We start from the raw sequence: 25,029 nt of genomic DNA on the forward strand, positions 1-25,029 counted from the left end.
GATGGCATGGTGTGATAAACAGAGGGGCAACGAAAATAGGAAGTGAGGGAAGATAAAAAAAAAGTGTTAGCGAGGTGCTCTTCAGATGAGGCGTACATCTGTTTTGTGTTGATGGGATATTTATAGAAGAGATGTTTAGTGGCATGCAAATTTCTGCCCTTTTTGTAATGTCATTTGTAAGCATTGTATTATAGAGTCATATTTGCCTGCTTGTAGTCACTTGTAGTCACCTGATTCAGTAATTTCTGACTGTTCTGACAGATGTGTGTGTGTGTGCGTTTGCTTGGTAGATTATACATTTTCATTTAATTTCATTCACTTTGTTCTTTAGTTGATGCCAGGACCATAATAGTGACATGCAGAACATTTACATGCTCTTCTACTATATACTATTTCAAAAGAGACAGTTTGTGACATTTTTGTTTGTTGTGCAGTGAGATTTTCCTCTATATATTTTGGCTTTGGCTCAGTTTCATAAACTGAACTGCATACTACCCTAAAGTTGGTTCATTGTAAATCACTTGCACATAGCATTCTGTAATGCCTTTGTGTTCATATCACCGATGAGCACACAGCAAAGTGGCAATCTCACTCTTATGAGCACACTTTGCCAGGAAATGCAAGATAGAAGTTTTTAAAGTTCCCCCAAAAAGACATTATGTAGAAAAGCAAGCATTTTCTAGCTCAGCAAAACCTTGCTTTTTTTCCTTGTCGTGTATGTGACAGATATGTATGTGGTCAAATGTGAACTCTGTTTTTCGTAACCATTATGTAAAATGGTTAATGTCAAGATAGGTAGATGAATGGACTGTAGTACAATGATGCACCATAATGGATGTGATTGCTAACTGCAGTTGGGTTCCAATGGCCCACATTGAACATACATGTTGTTTGATGTATGCTCCCTAGTGGTCCTGATTGCATATTGCAGTCTCGTGCTGAGGGGACACACAATAGGCATTGGGATGTGTGATTACCAGTACTTTATTTTGTTTTAAGCTTGGCTTTTTAAATCGGATGATTGAAGTGAAGACTGTAAAATTTAGCTTTTGCTTTTTGTTTAAGTTCAAGCTATAAACAATATTTTTAATAGTACTTTTTTTAGAGGTTTAATTTTTTTTTTTTTTTTTTAGTGGGTTGATTGATTTTTTTTGGGGGGGTGGCGTTGATGATGATGACTCAAGAGCAGTGGGGGGCAGGGCACCAATGACTGAAGACTGACGGACCAGCAAAAAAAAAAAAAAAAACTTATCTTTCCCACTTCTGGTTAAAGTGAACTTGAAACATAAAAGAAAGCTATAAGACTCCTGTGTCAACTTAAGGAACAATTTTACAGTATGCAGTTCGACCCTCTATAACTAAACTTTTGGCAGCGGTAATGATGCATGCCGTTGGACAGTGAAAGGCTGGACCACAGAGCCAATTTGAAAAGCTTCAGAGTGTTCCGTTTCCTTCTAAGTTTTAATCAATTGGCTTTTGCCAAGACAAATCTCTCAATGTGAACCCAAACTCAAGCCCCAGTGGAGGTTTTAATGTTCATATATAGACTTGGTGAAGTTCCAGGGACACAGAGAGACGTTCTCGCCTGTAAAAAGGGTCACAGGCTCACAGCACACTCACTGAAGCTGTCCAGAAATGTTCTTTGGCAGAGTTCTTCTTGGAATAAAATATGATTCAAAACAGCAAAGAAACATGCGACATACATGGAAAACTTTGCCTTTTTCATAGCCTTCAGCACATTTTCTCTGTCTCCAGTGGTTCCTTCCGTTCTTTGTGATTGTTGCGCGTGTGGTGACATGGGGATATGGTGAGGAGCGTGTTTAATTAAAACATAGCGTGGAGGGAAAAACCGAGATGTTTTGATTGATTTAAATGCTAATGAAGGCGGATGTTATGCGTACCTGCATCTGCCTGCAGATATGGTTGCCAGGTTGCTAGGATACCTCCACCTGGAAGGCAGGATGAGGCCTGGCCCACCAAAGCAGCAGGACAAAGGCAAGGAGGTGGGCCAAGCAGGAAAGAAGACAATTAGTCATTGAGAAACTTAACGCTTAAATCAAAGATGCGGAATGCTCAGTTTTGAACTTCTCTAAATATGAGTTTTGACTCATATTTGATAAGAAATGAAGTGCCGCAATGCCAAATGTCATATTACACTGTGGAAAGAATAAAATATCATATTATAAGCCCTTTTAAAAAAGAATTCTATGAGGATAAGTGACTATAAGAAATGGATGGATGGAATACATAATAAGTACTGCATATGCGGCTAATTATTTGGCCCATAATACATGAAAATATTTTCAAAGCAGACATTGAAATGAATGCAAATGGATGCCATCGAAAAATGATATTGAAAGAAGCCATTGCAGATAGCTTCATTCCCGTGTGTTGCTTTGCAGTGTGGGGGGTCCCGGCCCTGGCACACTTCCTTTGACCTGAAGGTTATCTCCATGGTAATCCCGGCTTTACAGCCCCTGCGAGGGATGATTGAGGCTACCGGCTGATGTACCGGCACTCTACGAGGCAGCTGCCCCGCCGCGCATGGTGGTCGATGACAGCTGTTTTATTTGAGACTGGTAAATGTGTGGTTCCTAGTGGCAAACCGATTAAAAATGCAGTGACAAAGCACAGATGAGGATTAGGAAGAAATCTTGTGACTGGTTGTGACTGTGTTTTGGATTGGGCCCTTTGTTTCTGAGTCAGGTTTTACCAATCCAGTTTCTGGTTTTAGTTTTTAGAGTAGTTTTCTGGGTCTTATTTTCAGGTCCGGTTTCAGATGCTTTTTCAATCTAATCATGGTCCTTTGCTTTATTTTGTCATAAGGCATTTGGCATGGCTTAATCATTCAGTATTTAAGGTATTGTTGCTCAGTGACACATTGTCAAAACATTAAGCCGTCCCCTTTTTTTCTGTGTTTGTTGTTACTTTGGATTTTGCTGTTTTTCCTTCGGCCTGTTATCGGCCTCCATCGGCCTGAGTCCAGTCTTGCTCTCTTTCATTGTTTTTAGTGTTATGCATCCTGCCCTGCTTTTTGCTGTTACTTTGTCTTAATTCTCACCCTTGGTTGTCATTTGGATTTTTTTTTTGTCTATAAAGAATATCTACTTTGTTCCTTCTGTGCCGTGTCTGCATCTGTGTCCCAATTTTGCCCCTCATGTGACAACATGTTCTTCAGATCATAGCAATGCAAACAAAGAATTAAAGAATGCATCCTTGTTCCTGCATGTGCAGATGCCCAACATGTGTGGTTCTGCAAGCTGCACTCGGCGCAAAATCTGTTTGGGTTGATTCCAGGGTCACCAGGCTTTCTCCTGACACTTTTATACACTCAACAGATGAGCGTCTGCTCGCACCGCGACACATAGACGATAACTTCCTCCCCTTGAGTGTTTAAAAGCGAGCGTGAGCGTGTGTGTGTGTGTGTCGCATGCTGTATTTATGTTTGGGCCCCAGTGACTCCATCTCATCGGGACTCTGCTTGGGCCTTTGCTCTATACCAGCCTGCCTGGCGTAGACCTCCTCCACCCAGGCATGTTTCCTGTGTGTTGACATTTATAAAGCCAAACAGTGAAACATGAACCCTGAGCGAAGAGGAGGAGAGGCAGGGGTGAAAATATGTTCTTGTAAAACTGCACAATTAATGAAAGAAACAACGTTTAACTCTAGAGGGGGATAAACGTGGAGGTTGATATCTCTCTGAAGGTGTTCTTCTGTTTGTGTGTGCAGGCGGCTCTCATTCGGACTTTGGCTTAAATCGTGTGTGTGTGGAAATCTGTTTCCAATATGAGCTTTTCCTGCTTTCGCAGGAAATGGCCCTCCGCTCAAAGCTAGCATGCGAGGTATCATCGTGCAGCTACTGCGCCTCTTTTTTTCCTCCCTTTTGCTGCACAACCACTACGAACCCACCACTAAGCTCAAGATGGTTCGCCAATGTTGCGGAATGTCATATTTATTTTTGTTTTTCCAATCCCATCATGGTTAGCAGCAGTTTTTGCAATCAGCAGCATGGGCTCTGACAACAACAAGTCAGTAGAACGTGAATGAATAGTTCTTGCTGCCCGAAAAATAAATAAAAGGTGAAGCTGGCCCATGAATAGCAATGAATTGAATTAGACACCCTTTGAAATACACATGGGCTAATTAGATCTGTGTTAAGTCTAAATTCAAGTCTTCTGAAAATTTTGTGCGCATTTATCACTAGAATCTGTGTAGTAAAATACAAATACGTACAAGCAGGAAAGAGAGGATGGGACTTTATCCAAATGTGACCCTAGTACTGGCCCTGTGAGCGGCTCCCTGATCCGCCGCTGATCCAAACCAACATTGCACCGCTGTATCCTGAATCCTGGTTGTGATCTAAAACGCAGCAGCTGTAACACAATATTTCCCATGGGAGGTACTTTGCTCGTACCCACCGCATACCACAACATACTCAGCCGGAGGATGTGACAGGCTGCACTTTAAATCAGCCGTTCCAATACTTTCACTCTCTAATTTGCTTCCTTTGCCAGGATTTGCCTTCCAAAGTCGAGGTTGGATAATGTGACCGTTTTATATTCTAAATAAGATTAGACAATATATGAGGCTTTTATGGCATTCCCAGTGATATGTGTTTTGCTTTGACTTTTAATATAGCAACTTACTGAGGTAAGATTTTAAGTGCTGGTAATACGTGTGCTTGTGATGCTTACTAATTTGACAAATCTTGTGCAACCGGATGACAAATTGCCTCACGTATTTGTGCATCTACCAGGGAGGGGGCGGGGCTCGTTCTCCGTCTGGTCGTGGCATTGTGACAGTCCTTTTCGAACAATGGTCACAGTTTCCCAACAATGGTGACTTTTATGACGTACTGCACTTCGCAAGGCCGTTAACCTTTCGCGTCTGTACGACCCGCCTTCATCTGGCCCTCCTTTTAAATACATTTATTGTGCCGCTAATGGAAGGCACCACGTGTGTCGTTCTATTTTCTTTTAGTCTCAATGACAAGATATGGCCCAGTTTTGAAAACGGCATTCACTGGCCATTTCATTAGGTACACCTACTTTTTAAGAAGGAACTGAATGTATTGAATTGGTATGTATATCTATGAGCACAGCTGTGAGTCTGTCAACTGGTGTTGAAGGATGATACATGTACAGCTGTGCTCATAAGTTTACAAACACTAAGGGTATGTCGCAGTAATAGTAGTAGTACTAGTATGTACAGTCAACGCAGGACGTTGCATTTATGGTTATAGTTTTCTCCTCGCCTTTCATGAAGCTAAGCAGAATTTACTTTTGACCTGAGCTAATTAAACCGGGTCCCAAAGGAACCGCGCAAACCAAAAGCGATGGACTCATGAAACGTTTTGAGGACGCAGGTTTTCATAATGCCATGTCACTGAGTGCATACAGACAGTGTGCTTAATTTTGGGAGCGACACTGACAAAGACATTGATTTATTTGTCTTGAAAAAAACTGTAGAAAGAAAGAATGAGTACCAAGCACTATGCTCTTGTACTCATGTGAGTTTCCCATGAAAAAAATGATCTGCCCCTCGATCTCGCAATGGGATGTGCACACACACACAAACTTACTAATGCTTGTAATTTCTGCTGCGCTTTTATTTTGACTGTGAATACCTTGAACCCACCACCATCATTCATTCGCTTGTGGTCGGTTGTCCTTCGCGGCTGCGCTCTGTCCATCAGAGGTGTTTATACGCCGCGCTGCGAGGTTCTATTTCCATGTTGACTTGTCTAAACGCCAGAGATCAAGGTTACACCGGCAGGTTTTAAAGGCATGTTATATTGCCAGGGTATAAACCCAGAGTCTCGTTGAAGTGTAATGGCCCTGTTAAGACTGCTTCTTTCCTCCTTGGCTCATTAGGCCCGCGGAGCTCAGCCAGGCGTGCAGACTCTGGGAGCCGGAGTGGTCAATGCTTTGGGGCGCCGCGTGGAATAACTTTACACACAGTGGAAGGCGAGAGTGGACATGCTTGATCACCCGCTATGGGGGCTGATTTACATTCGGCTACTGTCATTGCCATAAAACGTGCTGCGAGTGGAGTGATTTCAACATTCAACATATGGAAAAATGAGCACTCGGGAGAATTTCAACTGCATGCTTTTTTCCGTCGGAGCCTAGATGCTCTGTGCAGATATGCATGTGCGCTAGTGTGTGTGTAACAGAAATCCTCGCCATCATTCCTATTCATACAGATCATGCGTCCATCTGGATGCTGCTCTGAACACATGTTGGGAAAGGCAGTGTGGAGTAACAAAATACAGCAGCAGATGAAGAGCTTTTAGAAGGACTGATCATTTGTCAGATTCAGGTAAAAGAAAGAGAAATCTAGTCCACAGTTTATCTATCGTTACATCATATCTGTCATATCACCTATATCATTCGGGGTTGTTCAACTTTTTGTTATTTCAGCCTTACCGAAAACCATGCGAGCACATATTCAGTAGCTTTAAAATCCACCTTTAGGTTGCTAGTTTTGGGGGGCATAAGATCTTTGAACAAGAGTTGAAGAACAGAATAAAATAAAAATATTTTAAGCAGTCCAACTTACAGGTATGCTAACTAGTACAATATATTCTAACTCACAGTAAGAAGATCTTACTGATATGTCGCTGGTCATTGTTGAATATTTTACCAACTCTACATATATACACAGTGTGTGTATATAAATAAATAAATTAAATAAATAAATATATATATATATATATATATATATATATATATATATATATATATATATATATATATATATATATGTATGTATGTATGTATATATATATATATATATATATATATATATATATATATATATATATATATATATGTATGTATGTATATATATATGTATGTATGTATGTATATATATATGTATGTATGTATGTATATATATATGTATGTATGTATGTATATATATATATATATATATATATATATATATATATATATGTATATATATATATGTATGTATATATATATATATATATATATATATATATATATATATATATATATATGTATGTATATATATGTATGTATATATATATATATATATATATATATATATATATATATATATATATATATGTATGTATATAGACTAAATATCGCACTATTTGACAAATTATGACATCTTTTTTTTTTTTTAATGCCAGTAATACATTCCTTTAAAACTGTTTGAACTTCAGAGAACTGTACATTTAAATGTTCTATTAACATGATAGTAGATTGTGCTGGGACTGGAAACACCCTGTTTGTTTTTAGTGGTTTGTTAACATATCTGTTATTTTGAAATTTTACAGAACTTGATTGACTACTTGAGAAAACTATGGAAATCTTTTTTTTTTTACTTTTTAAGACGCGCTTATGATCCTCGGAACTCCCGGAACGTTTTCTTAGAATTTACTTGCGCGTCTGAAAAGTTGTTGAATAATTCTATCATAGTTTGAGTTTGCCCTTTAAGTTGGATATCAAGGATATCAAATAAACGCTTGCTCAGCTAACTCTATGGAAAGGATGCTAACTGTGCGTGACATATGCCAATTAATTGTGACTAATAGTGTTACGAGTCCACAGTAGTTAACGGTGAGGTTTAATGATATACTAATAAGTCAAAAGTGGCAATACATCAGTGAAGGCAAAGATAGAAATGAAGGCTGATATCAAGGAGAACCAACAAATACTCCAAAATCTTGCCTGACGCCAAGGGCCGGCGAAGTACGGAGCGTGTTGATTGACATCTAATGAAAACCAGGTGAATATCAATCAAGCCAGCCGGTCCCCACGCAAGGTCATCGGGGCTTGGCCGTAAAGGTCGCCCCAGCCCCAGGGGGGGCCAATGGGGGCACACCGGGCTGTAACTCCAGGAGTCAGTTTTCAATTACGTGTCAGCTCCGTGTGTCAGAAGGATATATGAACAATGGGCTGCTCATCCCTCACGTGGAACTCCTCATCCATCTTTTCTTATGAAGCGCAGAAGAATCAAAGAAGCCTCATGGCTCGATCAAACATGATTAACTGACTCTCTCGCCTTCACTTTTTCACATCTATCACTCTTATCTGCTGGGGAAACTTCAGTGGATCGCAAGATGTTTGTCTGACAGGCAACTGAAAAGAAAGGTGATCGAAACTAGGGCTGCGGCTATCGGGTGTTTTTTCCGATTCGCGACAGTAGATTTAAATCCAATGTTGAGTATTCAGATGAAATCAAAACAACTATGTTATTTTGTGAAAAATACATATTGACACAGAATACCATATACAATATTTCCGCGTAGTTATACTTGACCAAGCTCATCTGTTTTGCGTTTGGTCATGTGAAGTTCACAAGCTCAGGTGTGATTGGTCATCACCTGATCCTTGAGCAACTTTGATGTCATTTTCAGTCGACAGCAAGGAACAAAATGGCCTCCCCCGAGATGGTTAAAAACGAGTGTATTTTGCTGCTTATACTGCTTCATTTTGTAAGTGTACTGCAATTAAAATGGCTCTAAAATGGAACGGAATAGAAAAAAAAAAAGAAGTGAGGAATCTATCTTTTTAACAGCTGCTGTCTTTGGCAACATTAGCGGTGGAGCAAAAGGAACATATGCCTACTTGACTGCTGGTGTATTATTCTTTAAAGTGTTGGTAATTCATTGTTGACCTCAGCGTTGAACCCTGGGATCCAAACACCAGATTTGGCTCCGGGGATGGAGCGTGAGCGAGTCTCGGCTGTGCGTGTGCGAGTATGAGACTGGAAGCACCGCAGAGCAGCGAAGCACTTTTAAGATGTGTGCAGGATGGAGGAGTGAGCCAGACGCGCACGGGAGTTGAGGTACGGTTTCCTGTGCGTACTGCACTTCCTGCGTGTTTAGAGCCAGGGTCTGTTTCCTGTGTGTGATGGGTGCCAGGCCCCCGCAACTAGACACATAGACAACACACATCAATGTGAGGAACAGACCAGGCAGATGCTACAAACATCAGGACATTTTCACTATCTTCTATATACACACTTGTATCCATGTTACACTTCGCAGGCACAACTCTTTCTCCATGTTTTTTTTTTTTTTTTTTTTTTAATTTGTGCAAGGACCTGTGTCTGGAGAGCTGTCATGGCTAAGATCTATCCGGTGTGCTGACACCATACAGACAAAAGTTTGAAGACATTTCTTTATATCAGTCATGGTATGACTGTACCCCAGTACTCAATGCGAGTTCAGTGATAACGAAGGTGAAAATGAAGGCCATGATGACGATGGAGAACATGATGATGATCATAAATATGATGATGATGATGGTATAATAATGGTGATGAAGATGATAAATATGAAGAGGATGAAGACGACGATACGGCAGTGATGATAATGAAGGTGAAGGTGATGATACAAATGAAAATGATGATAGTAAAATGATGATGATGAAGAAACTGATGAAGAAATGGTGAAGATGATGATGGTAAGGTCCATGATGATGATGTTGATTGAGAGCATGATGAAGATGATAATAAAGATGATATAACGATAGTTATGACAATGAAGATATGATAATGGTGATGATAATGATAATGAAGGTGATGGTGAAGGTAATGATAAGGAAGAAAATTAAGATGATATGATAACAATAATGATGATGGTGACGAATGAAGATATGATAAAAATAATGATGAGGAAAATAATGATAAAACTGTGAAGATGAGGATGATGATGATCAAGAAAATCAAGATGATGTGATAATGAAGCTGGAGATGATTAGGATGATCATGATGAAGTAGAGGATGAAGATAACGAAAAAGAGGGGGAAGATGATAAGGAAGAAAAAAGATGTGAAGATGATGATGATAAACATGAAGATGTTTGCAGATAAATAAAGTTGTGATGGTGAACAAGATGACAGTGTGACAGTGATGAAGAGGAACATGAAGATGATAAAGCTGATGATATGATGATGACAACAAGGAAGACAATGAAGATGTGTTGATAAAAATGATGATGAAGATGATGAGGAAAATTGTGAAGGTGAAGATGATGAACATGAGAGTAATGAAGAAGAAAATAAAGATGATGGAGATGAAGAATCCATCCATTCCTCCAGATAGTGTTTTACACTTTTATTTGTTGTATGTAGCCTGTACATCTAATCTACTGACATAATTACAGTGTACAACAACAATGGGTAGTCAGACAGGTATGACTGCCATGTAAACTGTGGCACCGAAACGGGGACAAATGTGAAGACTGACATAGGCCTTTGAAAAAAATCTTTTCTTCAATTCTCTGTATTGATGTGGTGGAGCCTGAGATGAGATGAGATTATCTTGTGTCGCTCAACATTGCATTTTAGCACTTTTGTATTTTTAGAGGAAAACGTCACTTTGTGCACATGTGTAAGACAAGCGTTTGTTTGCGCGTGTGAGGGTCAGGGCAACAGTGTGACGGACTGACAAAAAGCCACTCAAGAAAACACAGCGTGTTTGCCCAGTAAGCAGAGCAAATTTGGGCACACAAGCTTAACAAACAAGAGCAGATGGAAGACCACGCATCGTAGGGGAGGTAGAAAGGAAAACGTTGAGCGCGATTGTTGTTGTTTGATCACCTCGGACAAGTTTGAACACGTGCATTGAAACTATGACACATCAAACGACTCCACCTGGAATTCCCAAGCTGCAAGGAATATCCGCACATGCACATTACATCAAGTAAGTGCACAACAATTAAGAAAATTAAACAGACATTGACTATCAGTTAATACCACCTAAACCAGTGGTTCTCAACTGAGGGTACTCGTACCCCTGGGGTACTTGAAGGAACTCCAGGGGGTACTGGAGATTTTAAAGGAACATATAAGTTCATAAAACAAAGTCTATGTTCGGTATTGTAAAAACCCAGATTCGTCCCCATACTAGAATGGTTGGATCCAACTTGTCATGTGCCACCTCTCGTTACCTGTCATCGCTACTCTGATTGCAAAAGAGGACACTTTAAGTTGATTTTTTTTGTGGATACATATTTATTTTAGTGAAAATATCTCTACTGTAACCCCAAAACAGGGTGTTTTATGTTGAATATTTTTCTGTGTTTTTTTTTTGACGCGTTATAGTAATTATATTTTGTGGAAAGATTTATTTACTTATTAATAATTAAGTTATGTGTTTTTGATAACAGATTACTTCTATGGTACAAAAGAGGACACTAGGCTTATCTTTTTTTTTTTTTTGTGGTCCAATACAAATGAAAGAATGACTGATGGCATGTTTTAATTTTTTTTAACCCAAAAATGCTTTGCAATGGTTAAAGGGTACTTGGCTGAAAAGATATTTCACAGGGTATACATCACTGAGAAAAGGCTGAGAACCACTGAGCTAAACTATCAAAATCAAATTTAGGGGGGCAATGGTTTATCGATTGATATTTAATTGACTATTCAATTACTCAATAACTATTTTGATAATTGAGCAATCCTTCCGTAAATTTAAATTTGTCCAAAATGTTTTAGGCTCTTAACAGAAAGTGCCTTGTAAAATTCCCTTGTGAAATAAGACATGCTGACATTTGATTTTCCTTCAGAAAGTAATGATCAATAATTTAGTAGATTTTATAATGATTGTCTGGGAACAAACCTGTTACGAAATCATAATTCAATAGATTAGTCGCTAGCTATAGCTATAGTCGCTATTATCTTTGGGGATTTGTGTCTTGTCCCATCTCTATTAACTAGCAGCGGGCGGCTATATTAAATTAGGGATTCAGTCCTGGTCAACTCGATGTAAAGCTACGCTTCAATTCACCATACGGAGAAGTGCTTCCACTGAAGCAAATGTCCATCATGTTCAGTATATGTATGCAGTGTATAGAGCCCATCTGACAGAAGTGAAAGGCCTGTGTAATTTTGTACAGAAAAGACCAGGCTGGAGTCCATTCAGTGCATCCTTGTAGACAGAATAGGACTCTCATCCCTGATGAGGAAAGCCCTTGACTTATTTGTTGCTCTTCTTTCAGTAGAGCTTATTTATCAGCACGTTGAAAGAAACACATCTCAATAGCTGCGTATTTGTCTATTCATCCGCTCTTCCTCTTCACTGATAAAAGCGCAGCGGCTGCTCGGTTATCAGTTAGATGTTTGAGCACTGTAAACATGTGACGTAACCGTACGTTAATAACCCAGACTGGGAGGACAAGGGCAACTCATTAAGTGCCATTTATCTGTCACGTCACCGCGACGGGCCTGAACACGGAGGTGAAAACGACGTCTGGAAAGTGAAAACCGCAAAAGTATGCGGATGAACGGCGGAAAACTCTTGATGCTGTTTCTGACTCCATAGTACAAAGTACCCGAAACTCCACCAAATAACAATAACCTAAAGTAATCCTACATGAGAAAAAAAAAGTCAGATCAGGTTAGTTGACTTTTATCCTCTTCCAAAAGGTCATGGGACTGAGCTTTACCAGTGAGGTACCGAAAGTGTGTCACTCTCTTTAAGTAGGTAAATCCGCTTGAACCAATCTGATCTTTGTCATTTACAGCGACCTCTTAGGAATGCTTGTTTTCTTGGTAAAAATCGTCATTTTATTTAATTACCCAAAGTTGACGATACAACTGCAAAGCCCGATTCCAGCACCACCCCTCCTCTTAGGAGATTTTATTATCTCCCCGTTTCTGCGTGGGGTTTCTCCGGGTTCTCCGGTGTCCATCCACATTCGCAAAGACAATTATGGTAAGTATATAAGAAACTCCACGTTGCCCTGAGGTGTGCATGTGAATGTGAATGGTTGTTCATCTATGCGTGCCCTGCGATATGCAGGGTGTACCGCACTTGCTGCCAAAAGACAGCTGGGATAGTCACCAGCAAACCCATACCCCTTGTTAGGACGTGCGGATAAAAAAATGACACGTTTTCTCAAACATTTACTGCTGGAAAACCCCATTTCGTATTCCCAGTCAGTAAGTGAAATCCTTGTGATGTGGCTCCCTCTACTGGTGAAACTCTAGTTCACAAACTATGAGACATACATCTTTTTTCATCCATCTCATCCCATCTCATCCCGTCCCATCCATTTTCTTAACCGCTTGTCCTCTTATTTAAACCTATGGACAGGTTTACAATACAATATATGTAGTAAGAGAGTGAGTGAATTTTTAGGCACAGGAAATAGTCTTAATTTATTATTTAATGGGCCAAACTGCCATGATCATAAAAAAAAAGGTACAGGTTAGTTTCAGAGTATCTCTATCATGCCGGTTTTAAACTCGCCGCAGTCAACTAGGCAAATTTGATTCAATTTCTTATTATAGTACTCTTTCTATACTCTTGAGCTATTTTAGCAGCTATATTTCCAAACAGTGAAGTTTGACACGAACTGTGATCTTCAATGACTTCAATGACCATCTTATGAAAATAGTGCTGTATTCCAGACGTTCACATTTAAGTTTTTAAATGAAGATTCCATCGAATAATGAAGGTTGTACTTCTACAATACACCGCTAGAGGACGTCTAGGAGTTTTGTTTTTGCGTTCGTTCCTCAACATATTCATATGAGACAGATTACAAAAGATGAAAGCATGATGTCTATGACTAAATTCGCAGTCATCTGTCTGAGACTTAAAAAGGTCATTAGTCACTTCACCCTCAATGCATTCACAAATTTTGCTGCACTCCAGCTTTGCTTAAATTAGTCAGATTCAGCTACACTCTTAAACACACTCAATTCTAACCCTGAAATAAAAAATATCATTAAATATAAACTAAATAGAATATAGTCAGTACTTGGTTCGTTTTTTTCTTAAACAAAAGACTCAGGCCATTATGTCTGCAATGTGACCATGTGTGAAATTCTATATTGTGCCCATGAATTGCATTTATTTTTCCTCATTGCGCAATTATTCCAGCAGTACCTTCGTTTTTTTCAAAGCTTTGTTCCAATTCACTCAGCACTTGAAAGCCTTTCGAGGCCCTTGTTATTGCGAGGGCTGTAAAGTTAACTCGGCATTAGTCCGGATGCTTAAGATTCCAGCGAAAGCAAACGTGTGATATTTCTGTACATCTGCAAGTAATGTTGACTATACTATACAAACACATTCTGTCATTCCTAAATATTTACTTCCTATTTATTTTCTCTTTGATCAATGTCGACGCTTGACCGGCGCTGCTATTAGTGAGGAAAAGAACGTCCCTCCCCCAAGTGGTGAATCATCACAGACGTACAACATCAGTGTGTTCTGACACGCTAGCTCCAGTGCACTGTTTTTAGAAGCTCTCTATTAATGTCAGATGCCGCCTTCTCATTGTTTCCACTGCAGGTCAACACGGGCACACTGCAAACACGCTTGAAACGAGTTCAAGTGCGACAATAAATCATCATTTCTTATATACCATCATCTTACCCACAGTGTAGACTTTGTGAGCATACATTGCCTAAATGGCATGCCATTACTGCTGAGGTATATATTTGTATTGTCGAGCCGGCATGTTCAGACAGCAATTTGGGATGAATGAATGAGAACGTAGCATGTTAACCTTGTAGCAAGAAGCGATACCATGTGTGGGACGAGCTTAGCATGGCAATGCAGCAGATCCTGTTATCTTTCCAAAGTTAAAGGCGTAATGTAGCAGTAATGTAGAAATTGCAAAAATGAATGGAAATGCATTAGATAAATGTATCAAACAGCACAGTGGTCCCCAAACTACGGCCCGTGGGCCGGATCTGGCCCGTTTCCGCATTTTACTGAACAATAAAAGACACATTATGACTTTTTTTTCTGACCGCACAATTTTTTTCTGGGTCAAGATCAAACAAAACCGTATTAATATTTGGTGATGTGTAGCATTAATAACGTTATTTATTTTCATTTTATTCCCCCCTGTTCACATGTTAATATTTAGTTACATGTGGCATTAATATCGTTATTTAGTGCTTGTGTGATATGTTGGCATTTGTGGATGCATGCCGTTTGGTTTTTGTGTGACTTTTAGCTGTATTTTTCACCAAAACAGTTTCCTGTCTGACCATGAGGTTTTCAGAATATGAATTCTAGGGTTGAAACAAATCATCATTAGTGTTTCACAAGGCGTCATTTCCCATCGCTGATATTGAGGTCCAAATTGTGAACATATTACACAAATGATACCCAAGGAAAGACTCAATAAATGGTCTTCATATGACAGATTTCATTTCAGATTAGGAGCTGATATATTCTGATGGGTGTCAGGGTCTCAGCCAGAGTGAAATCTTGTAAAATTCTAATCCATTTTTTTCCCCAGAGTCATTCAGTTTAAAAAACAATGCAAAACATTGTAATAAATAAAAAAAAGATGTGCTTGCTTGCCTAGTTCACTGATGTTGCTGTGCCTGATCAATTTAAGTCAAAAGAAATGTCAATGGGGCCCCTACATCCTTTGATTATTTATTTATTTATTTATTTTTTCGTCCCTTTGAGAAACGTACACTCCTGTCTCAGTATTAACTGGTTATGGTCTCCCTTTCCCTTTGTCCAATTGTCATCGGTTTGACTTTAACTTCACAAATAAGACTTCTTTTGTCCGTTTCCTACTTTCTTCCTCCCCAGCTACCGTCATGAAAACAAGTGTTTGCCTGCTGTTCCTCATCAGGATTGATGGTATTTAGAGAACAAAACAGAAAGCCTGGCTCCACAACTCCGCAGCTGTACATGAAAAAACTTGATGGGAAAACATCATGCCCATGGCAGAAATATTCAAAATCACTGCTCAGTGTCCATCACTTTTATCTTTAAGTAAACAACCGCTAAGCTGCATCTCAAACAACATGAAGTAGCCAGTCTGCACTTCAACAATGATAGAAGGAAATCCACTTCCATAAGTGTGTTGAAGTGGAAAAAAAAATGACTGTTGACTGGAAATCCACCAGATGGTGACGCATTGCTTCACCTTAATGAATACAGTGCACAAAACACTCATGGTGTTCCTTACATCCAGCCGACTAAAAGAATGCCCTGAAGATGCTGAACTGCGGCTTGAAGATGGAATGTTGTGTGCAAAGTACGAAGCCGATCCTCCCATGCGCTTTACTGTCCCGATGCAGCCTCGTAAAGACTCGTCTGGAGAACATGAGGGCCGCAACATGTCTTTTATAAGAGCGCCATGCACATCTGCCGCGCACTGATTTCTTCGGGCCCCTCTCAGTCTGCTTGTGGGGCTGTTGACGCCCTCGGAGGATTATAAACACACGCTTTTATTGAATCTGTTTGGAAAGGTACTGATTTATGTTGATTATCATTTTGTAGCTTGTCATTTGTGGCGCTCATGCACTCGCACTCTTCTGAATTATAGCCGGCGAGCAACGGTGATGAGTGGTTTGTGCCAATTTTGTATAATTATTCAAATTTTTCATCGGATAGGTGCCCCATAGTTTCAGTAAATTCGCTGGTAAATTGGCCTTACTATATCAATTGAAATGTGACCCAAGTGTCCCAGGAATGTCTTTTGTTTCAAATTACAGAGAGTAATTGGTTACTTTGATACTTAATTCATTTGGTCCATTTTACACACTTTTTTAGCTTCTGGAATGAACTGAAAAGACTAATAAGTACCTGTGATTTAATCTCTAGGCTCTTAAAAATATAAAACCTTGCGATTGAATGGGTTAACTGGGCTCATTATTGGACTTCATAGATATTTTCTAACTTTTTTCGGTTTGTTCTGATGGCCGTTTTTAACAAAGCACAGGAAAAGGGAACATTTTTTTTTCAGTTTTTCTGAAAAACAATATCCCTGTTTCTTAAAAAGATTAAATGTGTGTATATAAATGAAAGACTAAGATGAGGAAAAAAAAAAAAAAAAAGAAAAAAAAAATTAGAACAGTGTTTACATGGTTACAAGGTTAAGAAGGTTAAAGTGATACTAAGCGTCTTGAGCCATTTTCAGCAACCAAAAGTAAAGATTTTGTTTGTGCTATCACAATTGTGACAGTGTGAGAGGTGTGTTCAGCCCCCAGTGGGTCAGTACTATTATCTGAGAACAGAAAGCTAGCATACTTAAAGGGTTGATAACTGTATTTGGCCATTCTCAGCACTTTTTTTTGGTCCATACTTAATTTAGTAATTTTGTTTCATATACAGTTAATGCGTTTAAAAACACAATTTTCCATTTTCTGTCTGGGTAACCAACAATTACGGCTCACCTGTTTTCTCAATTTGCTCATGTGATGCCAGTGTTGGTTGTTATTTGCTTGCTACGTGATTGGTTGTTTCAGTTGACCAAGTTGAGAAATGTGAGGTTAATTGCACATGAAAAATGATTTAGTTATTAGGTATATAAAATATTAACTTTCTACTTTATAAAATGGCTAAATACATTTAGTAGTCCTTCAAATCTGCCAGCTTTGTTTTTGCAGATATTTTTGTAGTACCGACTTATTAGGAGCTGCACACACCTCTCGCTTCTCAGATTGTCTGAATTGTAATTGTGGATGGGTCCAATTGTTATCAGCTCTTCTTACTACAGTTTTACTACATCTAATCTGTGGAATTTGACTTTTGTGGAGGGTAAGCTCTGGAGGAAAAACCAAAACTTGATTAGCTGCAAAAAATGGACCACAATTTAGAAATCAGCGTGCCAATTTTAATTTTAATCAGCCTAAAAATTTCAAAGTTTAAAAATAAAAAATGTTCCCCATTAGTATGATCAATTTTGATGTCATGCGACTACATTGTAGGAGAGTAAACACATTAAGTGATCCAAATAGAAGCGTCTGCACATGCAGTAGGGAGGGACAAGAGGAAAAGCGAAGGAGGCCGACTCCAGATAAGGGGAAATATCAGTAGTCCCCTTTAGGCATCTGAACAAGTCTGAACTGTTTTCTGCCGCCCCTGATGTTGCTGCCTGTGTTGAGGCCACACCAGGCTAAGCTGTCCCAGAAAGGAAAAAAATTGCAGTCTTGACACTCTCCTGCAGGGATGCAAGACTGCAGCTGCTGAGCTCCAGACGTCTTGTGTGATACTTGGTGACGCACCAGAGCCCAAAGCTGTGGAGCGCCGCAGGAAGACAGTTGGGAGCGTAGGCTGGATATGCTACAGGTGGAGAGGCGGGGAGCAGTAGGCTGTAGCCCGGTGCAAGGAGTGAAGAACCTCAGGTGAGGCATTACAACCGTACTGACATGCACATGCTTGCAAACACTAACTCATAACAGTTATTTCATGCGTATGGACCAATTTGAAATGTAACTAAAGATTCACCACTCTCACACTTATTGCTTTTTTGTTGTAAGACAATAAACTTTGTCCAAGTTTGTGAATGAATACATTTTCAAGTATTATTTTTGGTCAATGTGTTTTTCAGATGCGTCACATTAGAGTTACAACAATGAATTAATTCTTGAACTCCTCAATAATGCTTTTTCACACTCAACTGATTGTTTTATATACTTGTTCATGTAAAATGTCATCTTGTCAACATTTTCTGATCTTTCATCCCTTTGAAAGCAGACTGATTATCTTTTTGTTGGATTAAGAAAGAAAACATTTATTTTGGAAAACAATTATGATTATTTTTCCCTCCAGTTTTTTCCAACATGTTACTGGACAAAGCATTAACTGTATCATAATAAATGTTAGTTTTCATGTCATTTTTTTCATATAATGCCCAATTTTTGATAACCGTGTTTTTTTTTTAATGAAAAGGGGCAGCCTCAATTAAAATATTTTGGGGAAATTACTGTATTTAGGGCGCACTGGGTTTGAAGGCTTCCCATGTTAGATGGCACAAGGAAAAAAAAAGATCAAACCAACACAGCAAATGAGTCAAATTTTCATCGAACTTCAGTTTGACATCCAAACATAAGGCGCACCAAATTATAAGGCGCACTGTCAATTTTTGATCGAATAAAAACATTTTAAGTGTGCCTTGTAGTCTAAAAAAATACGGCAATAGAATGTAAATGAAAAAATATTTTTCAATCCAATTCATTGATTAATCAACAAAATAATAAACAATTTAAGAGATGATTCAAATAGTGGTTATTTCTAGCCCTACTTCATGTTTACGATCTACGATTTGAGGCATTTAAAAAGCTTGATAAAACCTGTCTGTTGGCCAAAGCTTAGTTTCGTCGTTTGACTCGCACAGAAAAACACGGAATGTCCAAATGCATCACAGCTGAACTCATTTAGCGCGAAAAGCATTTGGTTCCTTCGCACACAACCATACAGCCCCGGGAAAATGACTGTCATCCCACGGCTTCCTCCCACGCTTTCTGTGTTCCGATTGTTTTCAATCGTGTGTTCGCCATCTGACAGTATTCCCGTCTTTGTTGTGGCCTGGCACTTAGGAGACGCAAAAATTCCCCCTATCCGCACATGTCTGGGGTGTCTAAACGATGTCTGTCAAAGCCTTTACGTGGGGTGATGACAGTCCCCCTTTTGCCCTGTCTTACCTTCACTCACCCCTCTTCAGCATTATCACAGCCTTACAGTCCGTTTTTTGCACTCGTTCCACATGTGTCATTTATGAAGGACTTTGATGCGTTTAAGAGCCGCTGGGGCAATTGAACATTTTTGTGGACATACCATAACGTTAGAACATTCGAATGGGCGTGTTGTTTTGTTCTCAAATAACTTTTCATTCATCTTCATTCATTCATGTTATTGCATAAGTTGGACAGCACATCGGAGGTTATTTCAGTCCATCTGGCTTTTTAAAACGGGTTGTGTAACGGTTCTGGTAATAAGAGACGACGTACAAGCAGATTTGGGGTTTCGGAGGATGTTTAGTTTGGATTCGGAACTGATTAATTTATTCAGGATGCGATCCCTTTACGAGGCGGTTCTGTTTTTGCTTCCATAAGTTCTTTTGAGTATTTTTATAAGGTCATTTACTGTATCCATGCAGAGAAGGTCAAGCATAAATTTTGCAGCAATATTAAAATGTTTTACTTAAATTGGCGCCTTTTCACAGCAGATTCAAAGTGAGAGAAAACTCACCATGTGTAAGTAAAGCCTTTCATCACCCTGTTAAAAATATCAAAAGCTTCGTTTTCCACATAACATTATTCAAAATATTGGACTTTTTTAGTACACTTTTTTAAAAACTGTTGTGTGGGTTTTTTTCCACCAGCAATCATTTAAATGGATGACTTTTAGAATATAAATGACTGATTTAAATGATATAAATAAATTTACGGCAACATTTTTTTTTTAATCCTGTGATTGGCTGCTGATTCAGGGTTTACGCCAACTTCTACCCAACGACAGTTTGCAGAGGTTCCAGCATGCCCGCTTGTTACCCTTGTGAGCATAAACAGTTACAGTAATGGTTGAATGGATGGAAGTTCACCAATTTTTTTCTTCTTCTTTTTTTTTTTTTTTTTACAGTGTAGACAATAGTAGCACTTAATATACATGCTGAAAGCTCACAAGAAGGCATTTCACAATAGCAAGGAATCGCTATTATATGCTGTTATATCTAAGTATAGTGTTTCTATGGCATTTTGGCTGAGTGACAGCATGGCCCACCATTCACACGCTACATCTGATGAAATTGCCTTTCTTGCTTTCTGTAATGGTTTTTATTTTTTTTTTTACTACTCCTAAATCACCACTTTGCGATCCCGCCAAAATGAAGCTTCTGGAAATCGCTTGCGGGTGTACTTTCTTCATAAACTCGACAATGAGACTTCGGTTCTTTTATCATGCGCTCAAATAAAGGTGTATAGTCTTTTTTTTCAAGGCTTTTATGCCCGTGTGCTTTCTTCCACTCTCAGGTGGTCCCACATGGGTTTGGTCATCCATTTAAAGATTCCAGGTGCGGACTAGGAAGGAATGTCTTCAATTAAGATTTGCGGCACCTTCAAATGCGCTGTCATAACACAGTTGGCTTTTGAGACGGAGCGTTGGGGAGTGACAGGACCAAAAAAATAAAAAATAATAAAAAGGGCAGAGAACATTGCTCAGGTGTATAATTTAAACATTTCCCCTTCACCTGTCTACTTTAATTGCAACTGATATGTTTATTTCTTCCTGTTGCACACATTCACCAATTTATGTATTTTTTTTCTTTGCAGAAAAGAACAGTGGGCTCTTTTGACAATGTGATGATAGACATGCATAAAATAATCCAAGCTGTAAAGAATGCATTGCATTGCAAGTTTCTTTGCATTATCTTATACATTTCCACTTCTATCACAGCAGTAAACTGATATTCTAACTGTGATGGCATAGGACAACATGGGAAAGCTTTTAGGATTCTTTGTGTCATTAAACCTGTCAAGATGAATGAACTACAGTTTTCTTTCATGGGGACCCGTTCTCATGGTGGCAACTGTGATGTGGTTCAGGCAGGCCCCGCAATCAAAATGATCAAATTCCAAATGATTTTTTTTTTGCATTCCTTTCCGACTGTACAAAATCACTCTCTGCTGTTTTCCTTTTTAGTTGTTATATTTTATATGGCATCTTTATTATTGATGTAGCTGCCATATAGACGACAGTCAAGATTCTGGAATTCAACCAACATCTGTCAGCTGTTTGGTGAACAGAATCGGTTTGCTCTTGCATTTAACCTTGCTGAATTTACTGATATGTATAGGCAACAAATCATGTTCATGGTATCTCTATACCACATGGATATTATAATTCCCAATGCTTTATCTTGTTCTTAGATCTAGAATCACTACAAAGTATTTAGATTTCTTTGAAATCATTCTTATATCACCAACAGCCACAAAAAGGCAGATTTAAATACAATATATTGGGACAGCTGCATTATGATAATATATGAGAATGTGTTTATTTTTTCTTTAGCAATAAAATGTACTGTTTTGAGTGAAGCATTCAGGCAGGATTTACTATATTGTGGCGTATGTTTGCAGGAGTAGTTTGAATTTCAAGTCACTGATGGTGTGGTTTTGCAGGTCTTAAATGGGGGTACATGAAGACACTTTTTACAGGATTTCTGCATATATGAGCAAATCACATTTAATGCTTTTTAAAGATGGACAGAAGCATCACATTTAGTTTTCAAATTGAGAGCAAATTAATTGAAGCAACCACAGGCCATCAGGATTCAGTCAATCTGCTCCATCACCAGTCACTTTATCACATGCACCTTATAAACCCTGCACAGTGCAGGAAAGCTGCTAACTACAAAAATATAGTTTCTTCCACTTCATCTACTCCATAATATGTTCAGACTGTGAGTCTATTCCTTTTTTAGCGTTTCATTATCACTGCCCTTATCGCCTTATTACAGTTTTTTATTGCCTACTTTATTATTGTGTGGAATGTAAGTCTGATCGGGGAAGTGAACAAAATAAAAATGCCATTGTGTAGTGTTACTAAGCATATGACAATGAAACTCTCGAATCTTGAATCTTATTATAGTGACCTTTTTGTTGACCATTCTGTTTTTTGTTATTTGTGTAGTTCACAGATGGTATATAACTGAAAAAAAATGTCCCCATTAGTGAAAATGTTAGTGTTAAAGGTTGTCTGTTAGCGTAGTTGTAAAGTAATGCTTGCTGTGTGGTCCCCCAGGTTGTAAAGATGAGGTGCTGGATATTTAGCGTGTGGCTGTTGCTGTCACTTGTGACAAACACCAAAGCTCAAGGTGACAATTTGCTATTCCAATGAGCTATAAACACGGCGTCCGTCATAGCTGTGATTTCACCGTGCGTGTCTTTATGATTTCTCCATTTTACAGGTCGGTGTAATAATGCGCAAGCGGCAGACATAGTTTTTCTGGTGGACGGATCTTCAAGTATCGGGAAAGCCAACTTCCAGCAGGTGAAGAACTTCATAGCGGGAATCATCAAGCCTTTTGCAAGCTCTGTCAGCGAGGCAGGAATCCGCTTTGGGGCTGTGCAGTACAGTGACACCTCCAGGTAACGGATCACACTCGGGTTCACGTTCTGCCCAAGTAAGCCCTGTCGGGTTTTCATTTATTCATCTGTAAATCCAGGGTTGAGTTCACCTTGACAACATACCTTAATGGGACGGAGCTCGTCAAGGCCGTGCAGAATATGAATTACAAGGGTGGAAATACACGCTCGGGAGCCGGTCTCAAGTTCGTCAGCGATAATTTCTTCAACCCCACATACAGCCGGGATGTGCCAAAGGTGTGGGAGCAAGCCCATTCTGTGAAATTTCAAAGATATCCGGTCCCCTAACGGTTCTTTCAATTGTCAGATCGCCATCTTGATCACCGATGGGAAATCACAGGACGATGTGCAGGAACCAGCTCAGAAGCTGCGCAGTCAAGGGGTGCACATTTTTGCAGTTGGTAGGCGTCTCGGATTTGTTTTGCTATCTGTAAAAGACCACCTGTGATCCCATCTGTTTCTTTTGGTCAGGTATCAAGAGCGCAGACAACCAAGAACTCTCCGAGATCTCCTCCAAGCCCAGCGGTGATTTCACCTCCTTTGTCGGGGACTTCAAACTGCTCGACACTCTTCTTCCGCTTGTGGGCCGCCGAGTGTGCTCCAAAGCGGGCGGAGTCTATGCCAGCGATGGTATGTACAGGAAACAAACGTACTGCTTGAACAAAAGTCTTGGGACACCTGAAAATGGAGGAACATACGGAGTAGGGCTTGTTGACCCGAAGGACAAATCCTAATCCCTAATTTTCGAATGAGGTTTCATGTGGGAACCGCATTTTTTTTCACATCTCGTCCAAGCATGCCTTTATCATGCGTGCATGAGGTATGTACCTAGTGAATTCCAAAAAGTCGTCTCAAAAAATACAGTTGTATAATGTTCTCATCCTTTTTTTCAATCATAACACAATTATGTAATACGTTGCTTCATATTCCAATTAATTTGGTCTTAATTTGAAAATAAAATGACAGTTTCTGTCATAGCATAAATAGCATTAAATTAGATTTGCAGATACCTAAACCAGCCCCGTTAAAGTCTCACGTACTCTCTGATTTGCCTCCAAGTTCCCTTAAAGGCTTCTCTTATCCCAAAATTGAGAAGCACTGGTCTAGGCTAAACACCCCATAAAGTTGGGTGCAATTTGCCCAAATATTGGGTAGGTCATGTTTTGACCCATAATCGTTTTTTTTTTTTTTTTTTTAACCCAACGGTTTTTACAGTGTATGATTGTTGTGCAAGAAATCGCCCTGTAAAAGAACTTCTTTCTTTTTAGAAGCGTATTCCAGTCCGGCCAACATTCAGTTCACAGGCGTGACGTCCGATTCGCTCAGGTTCCGCTGGAACTCTGCAGGCGGGCCCTTGAGGGGCTACGTGGTCCAATATGTGCCCCTCTCCACCCTGGGCCAACCTATCACAGCGGAATTGCGGCAGGTGAGAATTTATTTCTGGCAGCTGGCTGGCTATTGCTTTGGTATGTCTGAGGATGAAGTAGCTAATTGTAGCTTACGCCAATGGTGAACGCAAGCATCAACTAAGTATCAACATGCCACGTTGTCATTATGCAGATGTGGTTGAGGTTGGAATCGGGCAAGCTGAAATTCCCCCTTTTGCCCTTTGTGTGCAGGAGACACTGGCTGCCAGCCAGAGAAGCTTTACAGCACGAGCTCTAAGGTCTGGAACGGACTACCTTGTTACTGTCATCGCCCAATACCCCAACAGCGTTGGCGAATCGGTTTCCGCTAATCAACAAACCCGTACGTATCACACAGAAACACTAGATGGTTCAAAATGCAAATTTGAATAAGACCTACAGTCAATTTATGTATAGATATTCCAATATGCCAAATGAATGTCTTTTCTGTGTAGGGTCCCTGCCGGGGATCTCAGGTCTTCAATTGATCGATGCAGGGTTCTTCTCTCTCTCCCTGGGATGGGATCAGCCTTCGTCACCTGTTCAGGGGTACCAACTTACCTACGGACCACGAGGTCAGGCGCACACCTGGCCAACAATCACCCTTATGTCATATCGCGTTTCCATTTTTTTCTATTCTCTTAATACAGCATATTGGAAGTCCTACACTTTGCTTTATTGAATTGCCCTCAAGTGGTGCTAGCTAGGATATTGATATATTGATTTGTCAAAGGCCTGCCAAGGCAGAATGAAATATTAACGTGCAAATGAGCAGGAAAAGCTGCAACGCT

At 39.5% G+C, this 25,029-nt stretch overlaps 1 protein-coding gene across 1 annotated transcript in view; it reads left to right on the plus strand.

Annotated features, from left to right (window-relative positions):
* Nucleotides 1-18,027: 18,027 nt before the first annotated feature.
* Nucleotides 18,028-25,029, plus strand: part of col7a1 (collagen, type VII, alpha 1) — a 55,784-nt gene continuing 48,782 nt past the window's right edge. Inside the window, exons 1-9 of the mRNA XM_088422785.1 lie at nucleotides 18,028-18,092; nucleotides 20,718-20,758; nucleotides 22,655-22,835; nucleotides 22,913-23,069; nucleotides 23,140-23,233; nucleotides 23,304-23,462; nucleotides 24,101-24,258; nucleotides 24,452-24,581; nucleotides 24,694-24,813. Coding sequence (XP_088278911.1) covers nucleotides 18,028-18,092; nucleotides 20,718-20,758; nucleotides 22,655-22,835; nucleotides 22,913-23,069; nucleotides 23,140-23,233; nucleotides 23,304-23,462; nucleotides 24,101-24,258; nucleotides 24,452-24,581; nucleotides 24,694-24,813 — 1,105 coding nt within the window. The remainder of the gene's footprint in view (nucleotides 18,093-20,717; nucleotides 20,759-22,654; nucleotides 22,836-22,912; nucleotides 23,070-23,139; nucleotides 23,234-23,303; nucleotides 23,463-24,100; nucleotides 24,259-24,451; nucleotides 24,582-24,693; nucleotides 24,814-25,029) is intronic.

The sequence above is a fragment of the Hippichthys cyanospilos genome, chromosome 9, assembly GCF_059441005.1.
Source record: "Hippichthys cyanospilos isolate Australia breed blue-spotted pipefish chromosome 9, RoL_Hcya_1.0, whole genome shotgun sequence".
NCBI lineage: Eukaryota > Metazoa > Chordata > Actinopteri > Syngnathiformes > Syngnathidae > Hippichthys > Hippichthys cyanospilos.